This window comes from Uloborus diversus, chromosome 7, assembly GCF_026930045.1.
Source record: "Uloborus diversus isolate 005 chromosome 7, Udiv.v.3.1, whole genome shotgun sequence".
Lineage (NCBI taxonomy): Eukaryota > Metazoa > Arthropoda > Arachnida > Araneae > Uloboridae > Uloborus > Uloborus diversus.
Genome location: NC_072737.1, coordinates 110397035 through 110411143, shown reverse-complemented (window position 1 = coordinate 110411143; position 14109 = coordinate 110397035). Strand labels below are relative to the sequence as shown.

General features: G+C 33.1%; 1 protein-coding gene across 1 annotated transcript; it reads left to right on the top strand.

Annotated features, from left to right (window-relative positions):
* The first annotated feature begins 12422 nt into the window (after window positions 1-12422).
* LOC129226831 (uncharacterized) lies at window positions 12423-13769 on the top strand. The gene is made up of 3 exons (XM_054861461.1): window positions 12423-12611; window positions 13118-13422; window positions 13520-13769. Exons 1-3 carry the CDS (start codon window positions 12423-12425, stop codon window positions 13767-13769), a joined length of 744 nt encoding a protein of 247 aa, XP_054717436.1.
* Window positions 13770-14109: the final 340 nt, after the last annotated feature.

Below are 14109 nucleotides of genomic sequence, written 5' to 3'. Positions count from 1 at the left end.
GCATAATTGTGTAGGATATAATTAATAATTTTGATAATTTTAAAAGTATTAACTGAAAGTTTTTTTTTTTTTTTTTTTTTTGTTTTAATGTAATACCTTCAACATTTTAAGCTTGTGATATTTAATAACACTTAAGGCATAACTTGTGTCAGCTAGTTACGCGACTAGTTGCCCCTTTATTTATTTATTTATTTTTTAAATTCGCATTTTCAGTTTTTTAATCTTTTTTTTTAAAGGTGTTTATGTACAGAATTTATATTTATAATAACTCGTGCATAATAAAGATGAGTTATGAATATTTTTTGACTGTTTTTCAAAATAAGACAACGTTTATTTATTCATTTATTGTAAATGATTTCTAAGTTTCCTCTCTTGCCTCGGTATGACTCAAAGCGCTCCCACGAGTATAAAATGAAACGTTGTGAAAGTAAAAGGTTCCCATAAGAATTTTGTATTAAATTCATTTGCATTTCAAAGAGTAACTTTGAATTTATGTAGCAGAACAACATTCCTAAGCAAGCTATGAAAAATGCCTGAGCAGAGAAGTAAGTGGTTACACGCTATCATGCAATGATACCATTAGCAACGGCACCTAATGCAGGTAACCTCTAAAGAGCACGGTACTACTAGAAGAACACGGATACCTTCCCTCGAATTACATGGTTTCAAACTATGCAACTTTTGAAAAATTTCGTAAAGAAAGAATAAAACATATTATTTGATATCAAATTGTTTCCATATATACCATTTGTTTTACAAAAGGGAAAGTTATGATTAGGGCAAAATTGCATTTTTAAAAAATTATATTTTATTATTTTTTTAATGTTCACACCTGAAATATAATTTTTTTTCAGACACGATAAACTCGGTTTCATAGAACATGGAACGTGTTAGTCATGGTCTTCGGGTGTTATCTGTACAGCATTAGACTTCAGCATAACTAAGACATATGTGCTATTTCGATTTTTACAATTTAGAAGGTAAGTTTATTAGGTAAGTTAAAATTTTTAGCGTATAATCTCAGGAACTAATATTTTATAATTCATAGATGCATTTTCTCAATTTGAAACAAGAAGTTCCGTGCAGAACTAAACGAGTAACATAACACAGTCTGTTTGAAGCAAATTCGCATAAAAGTTTGGGATTGCCTTAAATTTCCCCGTAGGCGCTAATGTTAGTTTTTTTTTTTTTTTTTTTTGAACTGTTCAAAATTGAACTAAAAATTGTTCAAATCAAAAAGTGAAATGTGGGAATGAGGATCTTTTGAGCAAAAAAAAAAAAAAAAAAAAAAAAATGTTTGAATCGAACTACTCACCCAAAAGTTATTAGGGGGGACAGACAGACAGACCAACGGACATTTTCCCCCTTCTCGGTGCCCTACTTTTCAATTTTTAATTCTTTTCTTCTTCTTTCTCTGACTCATACTGGGAAAGTAGGCTAAAAAAATCAGAACCAAGTAAACATTTTGCAACTAATTTATGCGCACAAGCGCATATCTGACAATATATATATATATATATATATATATATATATATATATTATATATATATATATATATATATATATATATATATATATATATATATATATATTAGCTTTATATTTAAGAGAGAGAAAAAGTCAATTTTTGCTTAACAGAATAATTTGATTGCGTTTTGTGATCAAACGCTAAAGAGAATCAACAGCTTATTCTAGGTCAAAAATGTTACAATTTTCGGAAAGAAGTTCATTGTAAACCGTTATAACAATAAACAGCGATGAATTTATTGGTGGGAATTTTTCTTCTTTCAAAATGTATATAGGGCTTCTTGATAAATGAACGTTAGGCAATGCTATAAATATCAAACAAAAAGCATTTTGAAATCAGTTTTTCTTAACAAAACAGCTCAACAAAAGCGCAACAGCAGACATTTATTTCGTGATTTGAAAAATCTTTATCCATTAAAACACAAACAGTGGTAATAAGGAAAGGAAACATTGTAAACTTTCATCCAAAGAAGGAAGTTAACGCATTGACTGTATATATTATTCATTAACTTTTCGTCTGAAATTTATGTAAAGTTTATAATAAGTAGGATCAATAACTGTGCTAAGCAGGCTCATTTGTTAATAAATGTTGTCAAAAACAATACGTATGATATGTGCATTAAACAAAATTCTCATCAGAAATTAAAATCTTTTATAATAGCTTGTTACTGGGAACTCATAAACAAAATTCTCGTTAGAAATTGAAATATTTTATAATAGCTTGTTACTGGGAACTCGTTAAACAAAATTCTCATCAGAAATGAAAATCTTTTATAACAACTTGTTACTGGGAACTCGTTAAATAAAATTCTCATAAGAAATTAAAATCTTTTATAATAGCTTGTTACTGGGAACTCATAAACAAAATTCTCATCAGAAATTAAAATCTTTTATAACAGCTTGTTACTGGGAACTCGTTAAGCAAAATACGAAATTCTCCGGTTAATGTGAGATATTAATGCTATCAGGAACAAAGTTGTAAAAATATTGCGCACTCATTCTTCGGAGATACGAAAAACTCCAATCCTGATGCGGCAAAGTTTAATCTTCATCTCAAACAAACGTTTAAACATAAGCATTCCCTCCAAGCATTGTTACAAGGCTTAGTCAATCTTTATAACAAGAGAATCGCCCGTCAAGATATCACGGGGGATAATTGCTTCTACATTTGAGCGCAGCCATTGCCTGTTTGGTGATATTTTGATAGTTGAAATGGTAACCCTAACTCCAGTGGATTAACCCTAAATTCCAGTAGATAGCGTTCATTGTTGGACCCCTTTTTCGTTTCTCCATTCCCCTGAAATGACAGTCTTACCAGTATAACCGTTAAGTGACCGGCTTCATAACAGCCTTGTTACAATCAGACTTTTCCCTGCATGTTAAACATTACCAAAACATATTATCATGCCGTGGCGCAAGTTTCATTGTTGATGACATCAGGAGCGTTATTCGATCTTTGGCTATTATGTATATGAGGATAACGTAAAAATTGTAACACTTATTCTGAAGCAAGGGCATATTACACACTCAATGAAACTGTTTTCCAGTGAGCTTCATTCAGAAACGAAGGTTTTTAATTGATTTGTACGGTGATATGGGCACTGACCTTTCGCTTCGGGCCATTGTGGTTGGTAGATAGCGTGTCACGTGAACCATTAACGAGTGATCAAAAACATTGTTTATTTATTTACTTACTTCTTCGTATTTCATATGATAAATCTTTTCGATTAGAATTAATTTTCATTTTCGTTTCACTTTTTTATTTATTTTGGCAGACGATAAATCCTTTCTCATCTTATTGATTTTATTTCGTTATTTTTATGAATTTATTTCTTTTTGAAGAAATAAATCTTTTCGCATCTTAACGGGGTTGTTTCCATCAGTCAAAAGAACTACTTTTAGCCAGTGAAGTTGATAGAATGAGCAAAAAAAAAAAAAAACATGGAGCGAGGAAAAACTTTTGTTTTCAAAACGTTTAGTTTTAATTTTTTTTTAGTTTCCGATTTTTCAAACAAGGCATGGTCTTTATGACGTCACAAGTGATGAATTTTTGCGTGCTGAACGCTTACGCTTGCTGTCTACCGCGTTTCCAGATTATGATTATAAAGAAGCGAATTAAATATTGCACTCTACGCTTGCTATCAACCATATCGTTGCCAGTACATGTGAGTAAAGAAGCGAATTAAATAATGCACTGTGCGCTAATGACATCAGTGAATGGCATTTCATCACTTCTGATATCATGTGCAGAAGCGTAAAAAATTAAATGGAATCTGTGCACTGATTAAAATAATTGTTAAAAGTTATCAAACTTTGTCAAATTATTTAAAAATGGTCAAATCCTTTGTTTTTAATCATGTTCTTTCAGAAAAAAAAATACTTTTAAAATTTTGGAAACTACCCCAATGTTAATTTTTTTAGCAATATTATATTACTGGCGTTTCGTTGTACTACACAGCTTATAAAGATTAAATGAAATCATTTAATGCGAATTCTTACGCTGCTATTTTCTTTTCTGTTGGACGCGATATGTACTCCGTTTTGCTAAACTTCAAGTACTATACAAATGCAGCAGAAGTAAAACTATTTCTGAGTATAATTATTATTCCTCGAAAGGTTCTTTTATTTTTTGATTTCTTTGAAAGGTTCAAATCTCAATCTTGAATGGAAGAATAAAAATTGTGATTTGATTTTCAGTCAAGAGCAAAAAAGCACGTAATAACACAGATAACTTCTTTGAAAGTAATTAAAATTTACACGAGTCCTACTTATCGATCTCAGGTATTATCAATTTCACTTTAAATCCCATCAAGTAAAATAGCTTCGCAATTCCCGTGACAAGAACTACGTTAAATTTTTGAATTCTACGCTCGCATAATGTATCTTGTCGAAATCATTTCGCATAAATGGAATCATACCGCAGGAATGAAAATGAAATTACTTCACTTCACCTCTCTTCTCCACCCCGAAAGAGAATCGTAGAAATAAATCGCAGAGCGATTTTTTTTTCTTTAGCAAATTTCAGCCTGCCAAGAGGAAGCAATGATGAAAAAGTATTGAAAAGCAATTCAATGCATTGTTTTCAATTTTCTGTAATACTTTCACTGTAGCAATCTCTGTTGCAAGAAACAGGAAATACATTGTGTTGCATTACCGGTGAAAAAAATCAATGAAAGTTTGCTAGCAACTCTTTGATAAATGAAAACTATCACTAGTAATAAAAAAGAGTGTATCTCTCCCAGAAATATACATTAAACAAAGTGTTTTTTATTAAAAATAACGTTGGTAAATTCAGGTTAATTTTTTGAGGTAACGTAACAAGGTGGGAAAGTAATTTTGTTAAACGGTATAATTGGAAAAATTGAATCATTTTTAAAAATCTCAATTCTAAATTTTTACAGTAGAACCTCTTTATCCCAGACTAATAAGGGAATCAGTTCATCATAATTACTGAAAGTACGGAACAAACAAAATAATCCCGGTTATCGGCGATCGGATTTATCCTTTTGTCTTTTCACATTTTTTTAAAACTTATGACTGTGTTATTGTTCGTTTTTAAATTTTGCACATATTTTTTACATTCAATGTTTGTAGACGCAATGTAGCAATGCTTTTAGTTATTTAAATGTATGTGTGAGTGTTATAAATATTCTATATCTATAGTATACACTAAGTATCATTTTGGACCTATTAGCCGGTTATATGCGGTTTTCGCTTATCCGCGGTCACCGTGCCACTCTATTCCGTGGATAATCCAGAGTTTACTGTTCTTTACATACAGTCAAGTGCCCATACTTGGGACAGTTTTGAACTTTTAGCTTTAATAACATATTAATCATATGTTTTCATTAAAACGAAGTATTCTATTTTTAGGATGTGCCTTAATACTTCACTTCAAGACAAGGTATAGATGTGTAGATGTGTCCCTTTAAAAATAAAACAAAAAAATGTACATCGTCCCCCCCCCTCCCTAACTTAGGACACTTATTAGTTTGATCTTTTTTTTTCATGTATTCAGCAATAGATAATAGTTTGGGACACCAACTATCATTTTAAACAAGTTTATTTTACAACCAAATAAAGAACAAAATATCATTGGACGAAATAATACAATCTAGTAAACTTTCAATGATTTCAGAATGCACACTTGCCCCTGAAAACATTGAATGTCTCCCAAGCCTGAATTCTTTTGCATGTAATATTTCTGATTTCCCCTCTATATTTGGAAGCATAAAAGCAATTGTTGAACCCAAATAATTATTAACGCAGCTTATTTTTAGTTCTCCATGTTACTTATTTCACATCTCTTCACATTCACTTTTATTCCTTCATAACACTTGAAATGCACTACAAATAAATCAGCCTCATCTATACTTTGAGACTCATTTTCATTAGTGGAACTAATAAATGTAATATTTTGGAAAACATCTTTTGCTCATCACTAGATTCAAAGTTTTTTAACAGTGACAATTATTCTGTCCTGTTATGATATGACGCATTTATTGTCATCAAAATAGCCCTCAATTTATAAAATTTTGTATATATACGTTTTGCTAATAGAATTAAACGCTTTATTTCCTCACTATTCTTATAGACATTGTTTATGCCTTAGTATCCTAACTTAAAACAGTGTCCCAAGTTATGCAATTTCTCAAAATAATCAATAAATAAGTTTAACTGAATTAGTTGGGTGGAAATTAATTTGCCCAATAAGGCACAGGTACATAGCCGAGACGAATTGTGAAACAAATTCAAACTAATGCTGCCCAGTTAGCGTAGGTAACCAAAGTTATTTCCATATTTAAAAGTCGCATGTTTATTCCAACTTTTCAAAATCATAAAAATAACCCATAAAGCTGATACATCAAAGTTCAACTCACATAACCTCATAAGATAACTCTTCATTTATTCTGTAACATCATTTGTTTCTTATTGGTGAAATACCAACTGGTGTACCAACCCACAAAACTAAATTCGGCAAAAATGTCCCAAGTTAAGGTTAAGGTACCAAGTATGGGCACTTGACTAGTAAAAGTTTCATTTTTAACGCAAGATATTGGATAACAAAACAGTATAAGAGAAAATTATGTAAGTAAAGTCGCATACTAGAAATATAAAAAGTGTCCCATGGTACAACATTCTCCTCTACTACAGTAAAAATTTCGCAGCTCGCATTTACAAAATCATTGTAACCCTAATATTATGCAACAAAAAAGTGTTGAAACACTTTTTAATGCAATTGGTTTTTCTTTACTTTAAACGAGTTAAGTTAGTTTCATACTTTTTATTTCAAACCTTTTCTTTGCAATAATCAGGGCTCACATTATCTTTAAAAAAAAAAAATCTGAATTTTTGACTCCTTAAATTCAAATAATGTTTTTCAGAATCATGAGAGTGTGCGTGTGGTGTGTGTAGGCGTGTGGTGTGTGTAGGCGTGTGTGTGCATTTCTGAGTGTGTGTGTATGTAGGCATGTATATGTGTGTGTGTGTGTGTGTGTGTAGGATTATGGACGCAAACGCCCAGGCATTCCGGTGCACAGTGCTATTGGTGTAGAACCAGCAGCAGTTCCTAAAATCAAAGGACGCGGACGTCGTTCAACGGTCAAGTGAAAACAATAAGCAATTCGTGATTTTTCAATTAAAAAATAAAAAAGTAAGAAACTTTTATAACCGCAGATTTAGCTTGTACTCTTTAAACAGCAAAGTTGGGTATTTCAATAACAAACCATCAAAAATAGTTATTGAAGTTATTTTTTACTTTTTCGGAGATTTTTTTTCTTTATATCAGTAATTAAATTTGCGCATTTTAACCTTTCTTAGAATAGAAAGAACAGGTAAATATTAGCAGCAAACGTTTCTCAATAAAAACAAAATATTTCTACTAAAGAAATTGAAACAGAAATGAAATACGAACAATTTTTAAAAATTCAATGCTGCAGACGATAATATTAGTTCGTTCCTGAAGCTTAAAAGTGGGGCGCTTTCTCTCTGAAATGCATTCTATGTCTACAAATAAACTCTTGCTTAGAAATAAATTTATAAATAAGTAAATCCGTTTTCCTTTCAAGCAAAATCTGTCAACTTCATCTTATCTAAACTCTACTGCTGTCACATATCACAAGCATTTTGAAAGTTAGAAACGGTCTTTACTGAATTTTTTGATAGTTAAACCTACGCGATGTATTGATATTTCATTTGCTACTGACAAGTAAAGCACTTAAGTTGGTTTTTCATGCGTTTCAATGGCCACTTCACGCATTGTGAATTTCAGTTTAAAAGGAATTATGTTTCATAGATTCTCATAACATTTCCTTTTAGAAAGTGAAGGGAATGGGGAAACAAAGTAACTCGGACACGTTCGCATCAGACTTCTTGCATGACACAATATTTTAAAGAAATATTCACTTGTTCAGATATTTAAAGACTTTAATGTTGTCAAGGAAAATGTTTAATCCATCTTTCTTCTTCGTTTCTATTTTTTTATTTTCTGGGGTTTTTAACCATAGCTGTTGAGGTGAGATGTCTTACATCTCAGAAAAATTAGAGTTTTGCACTCAAACGTTTCATAATGCCTACCTGATAGAAGTTAAGCTTTTATCTCTTCTCTCTTTTTTTCCCCCGCTCTTCTTATTCTTTTTTTTTTTATTTTATTTATTATTCTGAACAGTTACTGCACACGAACGATTTATCTCTCACGCCACATTCTTGTTTTTTCTGCGCTTGTCCTATTCACATTCACAAAACATTTCATAATTCAATGAAGAAAATAGATTGTAAACAATACTCGAAATCTGGTTTTTAATTGTTGCCAAAAGTAATGAAAAATAATAGTACTAATTATAAAGTTAATTTTTACTCCTTTTTACAAAAAAGGAAGTATTGTATTCGCGAAAAAAATTTCACTCAAAAATCGACCTTAATTTCCATTTTGCACACCCCCGAATGAATGTTGAGTTTTTTTCTTTTTTTCGTCTCGACCACACGTGGATAAGTGCTTAAGAACGTATAGGCAAGCGAAATATCCATTTTGAAGATTCTCGAGTGAGTTACAAGGAGTTTTCTCGTGACGTCTGTATGAACGTATGTGTGTATGCGCGGATGTGCAGATGTATGTTGCATAACTCAGGAAGCGTATGTCCTAGAAAGTTGAAATTTGGTACGTAGACTCCTAGTGGGGTCTAGTTGTGCACCTCCTCTTTTGGTTGCATTCGGGTGTTTCTAAGGGGGTCTTTTTCCCCTCTTTTGGGGGGGGGAATCATTGTTAATTTCGATGTAAACTCAAGTGGTGTTACAATTTGGAGGACACTTGGCGATATATCGCCAGTCTTTTGGTCGCCAACTTTTGTCGCGACAAATTTGGCGATTTTTTTTGAGCAATCACGATTGCTTATTGTTTTTATTTGACCGTCCTTGATGTCCGGTTCCTTTTTCAGAATGGACCAGAGGCCTCTGCAGCACCGCCGTCCACCGGAGGACGGAGCTACTCCTCTGGTCCTAGCCTCCACTAGCAGCAGTCCACCGGAATCCCCTCCTCTTAGGCGGTAGCATCCATATCCTGCATACACACACTCCTACATATACACACGTCTACCCACAAACAAGTCCTTACACACAGTCACACGTAACCACCCAGGAGGAGGGGCAGACTTAGGAGGACATGAGCCGTTTCTAGAAACAACAGCCTCCAATGAGTAGAGTCTTGTCGCAACTCGTGATTGCGAAAAACATAATTCGAATTCAAAGTGTCAGAACTTAAATTAGATATATATACACACACATATATATATTATTTAGATCTGGATTCATTTTGGCCACTGTTGGTGATATTTAGAGAGTAAACTATTCAATCACATCAAAATTACCAATAATGGGAAAAGTCATGTGTGGCACACATCAGCTCGTTTAATAAAAGTTTAATATAATTTCAAGGCTAAGCTTAAGCAATGTGGGTTACGTTTTCAAACTTATGATTTGACTTGAAACACAGAAACCTGCATTATTTGAAAAGTTTCAATTCGGAACTCCAGCACTCGAATACGCTACCTTGTGGTGATTCACAAAACTGCAAATGAAACTAAAACTTTGCCACGTTGCGTTCCACGTGTGTCTGTTGACGTAAACACACGCAGTTTGTTATGAGTATTTATTAACGCAATCGATGTGTCTTAGTTTGCTTTCAGCTACAGAAATTAATTCGTCCCTTAGTAGTATTCTCGAGCTCCTCAAAATAATGTTAGTTTTCATTATTTCCTTAATAATAGGTGAAAGCGAAAATTCTGGATTAACAAACTTGGATAACGTTATACAAGGTAAAAAATTTTATTGTTTTGTATGAATTTGTAAGAATATGGGAGTTTTTTTAATCTTAAATTAATTAAACTTACCATATTTTACAGCAGCATTTAGTTGGAATGGACAGTATGCAAAATATTTTCTTGAATATATTATCGTAGAACAAAATGAATAATCGAGAAAGAATTTACTTTATTCCTTTTATTCTCAGCTGAAAGATTTCGCCAAATTTGTTTAGGGTTATAGTTTTGGTATTGTGCGAGCAAAGTAGCCTTGGCGAGATTTCGCGTTTTTAGTTAAACCATTTTTAATTTTTATCACGAGTGGAATAAAATAGTAGTAAGATTACAGAATTCGATAAGTGAAAGGAAATAATGGTCAATCAACTGAAAAGAAAACTACCGCCATATATCCGTGAGAATTTTGTTGATGATTTGCATAACATGACACAATTAAATTGTAGTTCAGAAATTAGAAAAATCGAAACAGAAAATTTTTAAATGAACCGATTCGGGAATTCGAGAGAAATAACTCGGCTACAAATGGAAAACAATAAGCGCTAGCCAAGCAAGGCAAAAAAGTATCATCTTCTTTCGATAACAATTTGTAATGTCATATTGAATTTTCTAGCATTAATTGTTATTCTTGTCAGGCCACAATTATTATTTAGTTTTATCAAGAATTGATAAATATCGAATTCAACATCGTGGAAATAGCTGCTTAGAACTACGGACTACGTAGTTTTCATTAATCTTTGACGGTTAGTAATGCTTCTTGAATTCTCATTTCTTTCTACGTGGGCCAGAATATCCACAAGACTTTGAAAATTAATTTAAAAAGAATAAAGCGAAAAAATGATACGTACGAACAAAAATCACAACACTTTTAGCATTTTCTTCGTTACCATGTGCGTTTGTTTTAGTTTTCAAGTCCGCCATTAGACAGTGACTTCAGTGCCCCCTATAGTTCGTTGGAGTTGCGAATCAAAAAATGTATGCAAGTTTCAGTTTAGTCGCGAAATCAATTTGTTGAGTTTATTAATAAAACAAACTTTGTAATTGCTTACATTTTTCATTGTTTTTGGCAACAATTGAAAAACAACTACGTCACTTTCGTCACACAAAAAGTTTACCGATCAGAGTTTAAAAGCCCTCAGTAGTAAGTAGGCCACTATAGGGGCAGAAGGAGGAAAACAACTCAACATTCCTGAGGGGGCGTGGTCCTCCGCCATCTTGGATTTTTTCTTGTAGTCTTGTACGGGGGTATTTTTAGGATGATGTCACTGATTTTCTTGAAGTCTGTTACGAGGTTATTTTTCGGATGACGTGATTAATTTCTTGAAGTCTTTTACGAGGCTATTTTTCGGATGACGTCACTGTTTTTCTTGAAGCCTTTTACGAGGGTATGATGACGTCATATATGACGTCACGCTTCAACGACGCCATCTTGTAGTACGTCATAGAACATGTTGTTTCCTGTCTTAATTTTAATTACGTAATTAAAGTAAATACTAACTTATGCAAATTCTTATTTTTAATTAACTCAATTAATTTATTTATTTATTTATTGAATTTATTCTGAAATAGGGGTAATATTCTAAAATGCTCTCCCTGGGATTTGAACCGGGGACCTTTCGCTCCGAACGCGGATATGCTAACCACCAGACCAGAGTAAGCAGTTAATAGGGGAGGATAATAAAGCTTTAAACGCATAACATTCAGTAGTGGCGCCATCTATTGGAGGCTAGGGCCATGACAGAAAGCTTATGTGAAAGTGTGAATTAAATTCAGTAGATTTGCTGGTGGCGCCAGCATTTTATTTTCCATAATATTTTCCACATACATTTTTTTTTTCCACATACATTTCCAAAACAACTCTTAAAAAAATAGATTCGCAATTAAGCACTTTTATCATTCATTATCACTAGATGGCGCCACCAGCAAATCTACTGAATTTAATTCACACTTTCACATAAGCTTTCTGTCATGGCCCTAGCCTCCAATAGATGGCGCCACTACTGAATGTTATGCGTTTAAAGCTTTATTATCCTCCCCTATTAACTGCTTACTCTGGTCTGGTGGTTAGCATATCCGCGTTCGGAGCGAAAGGTCCCCGGTTCAAATCCCAGGGAGAGCATTTTAGAATATTACCCCTATTTCAGAATAAATTCAATAAATAAATAAATAAATTAATTGAGTTAATTAAAAATAAGAATTTGCATAAGTTAGTATTTACTTTAATTACGTAATTAAAATTAAGACAGGAAACAACATGTTCTATGACGTACTACAAGATGGCGTCGTTGAAGCGTGACGTCATATATGACGTCATCATACCCTCGTAAAAGGCTTCAAGAAAAACAGTGACGTCATCCGAAAAATAGCCTCGTAAAAGACTTCAAGAAATTAATCACGTCATCCGAAAAATAACCTCGTAACAGACTTCAAGAAAATCAGTGACATCATCCTAAAAATACCCCCGTACAAGACTACAAGAAAAAATCCAAGATGGCGGAGGACCACGCCCCCTCAGGAATGTTGAGTTGTTTTCCTCCTTCTGCCCCTATAGTGGCCTACTTACTACTAAGCCCAATGCTATAGCCATGGTTCCATTACGAGGCTACATAAATTCTACCAATTATAGTGCTGATGCAATTAGATGGTTAGACTATGTGGCAACCATGGAAGGCATTTGTATAGCTCATGCTCTAAACGGATTGGGAGAGAAGAAATTGAGCGGTATTTCAGTAGATGGTTACTGCGAAAGTTTGAAGACAGTCTACCAATATCATGTAAGTTTTTCTTTTTTTTTCAAAAAATTATGTATTAAAAAAATATATAGTAATTTTTATTTTCACATCCGTTTTTCCCTCATATATAATTTCTCTTTCTAGGGCTGTTTTTTCCATGGGTGCCCATCTTGTTATGACACCAGTGTGACAAATCCACTCTCTGGAGTTTCTATGAGCAGTTTGTATGAGAAAACTCAAAGAACTACAGCCAAACTAAAATCCATGGGATTCAAAGTAGTGGAAAAGTGGGAACATGAATTTAAAAACGAAGTGAAGATAAATGAAGAATTACAGTCTTTTATCAAATGCCACAATGTGCAAGATCGCTTAAAACCTCGTGATGCTTTTTTTGGAGGCCGTACGAATGCTATTCGATTGTATTACGAAGGGATAGTAAAATACGTAGATTTTACTTCTCTCTATCCATGGGTAAGTTTCTTAAGCTGTTAACTTATATATTTTTCTCCCTCCACTTCTTTCTAATCATTGTTTTTTAAACTTTTCAGGTGAATAAGTACTGTCGTTACCCAGTGGGTCATCCTATTATTATAACGGAAAACTTTGACGATCCTTGCAAATACTTTGGAATAATAAAATGCAAAGTTTTAGCACCAAGAGGATTGTTTTTGCCAATACTTCCGTACAGATGCAAGGATAAATTAATGTTTCCCTTGTGCCGATCCTGTACTGAACACATGAGCCAAGAAAACTGTACTCATCAAGGCGAAGACCGAGCATTGATAGGTACCTGGTGTACAGAAGAACTGAAGCTGGCAATAAAAAAAGGATACAAAGTCATGGACGTAAGTTTGTGTTTTTATGTTTGTTGGTTTTTTAATAAAGAAAAAATAGCAAGAGTACTGTTTCGAGCAAATAGGCTAACATGTTTCTTTTTTTTTCCACTTTAGATTTACGAAGTTTTATCACTTTGAATCTTCGACAGACTCCTTATTTAAATCATATATTGATCTCTTTCTCAAGATAAAACAGGAAAGCAGTGGCTGGCCTGTAGAGTGCGTGACTGATAAAGAGAAAGAACAATATATTCGCCAGTATGCAGAGAAAGAAGGAGTACATTTAGATATTTCGTCTGTGATGATAAACCCTGGTCGACGACAAGTAGCAAAATTAGCATTGAACAGCTTTTGGGGGAGGTAAGCAATATTTTTTTTTTCAATTGTAATAAGCACACATCTAAATGAACATAGATTTTAATGCAATGCTCTTTTCTTTACAGGTGGGGAATGAATATGAATAAACCGAAATTAGAGTACGTCCATACAGTGGAACATTTCAACAAACTTTTTTTGGATTCCACAAAAGACGTAAGAGTTGATCTTTTTTCCCTTCTCTTTAAATTTTTCTTTATTGATTGTTCTTAACGTGAGTTAATGAATACCTCATTTTTCTGTTTGTTACAGGTACAAGACGTCTATTTTCCTGCACCAGAAATTGCGGCGATACAGTATAAAATGGTGGAAGAATTCGTAACGGAAGA

Bases quoted from the DNA above. Each gene is read 5' to 3' on its own strand.
- LOC129226831 (XM_054861461.1), top strand. From the start codon at position 12,423: ATGGTTCCATTACGAGGCTACATAAATTCTACCAATTATAGTGCTGAT. The intron at 12,612-13,117 runs GTAAGTTTTTCT...TAAACTTTTCAG, and splicing joins AGACAGTCTACCAATATCAT to GTGAATAAGTACTGTCGTTA. The intron at 13,423-13,519 runs GTGTTTTTATGT...TTTCCACTTTAG, and splicing joins AAAGTCATGGACGTAAGTTT to ATTTACGAAGTTTTATCACT.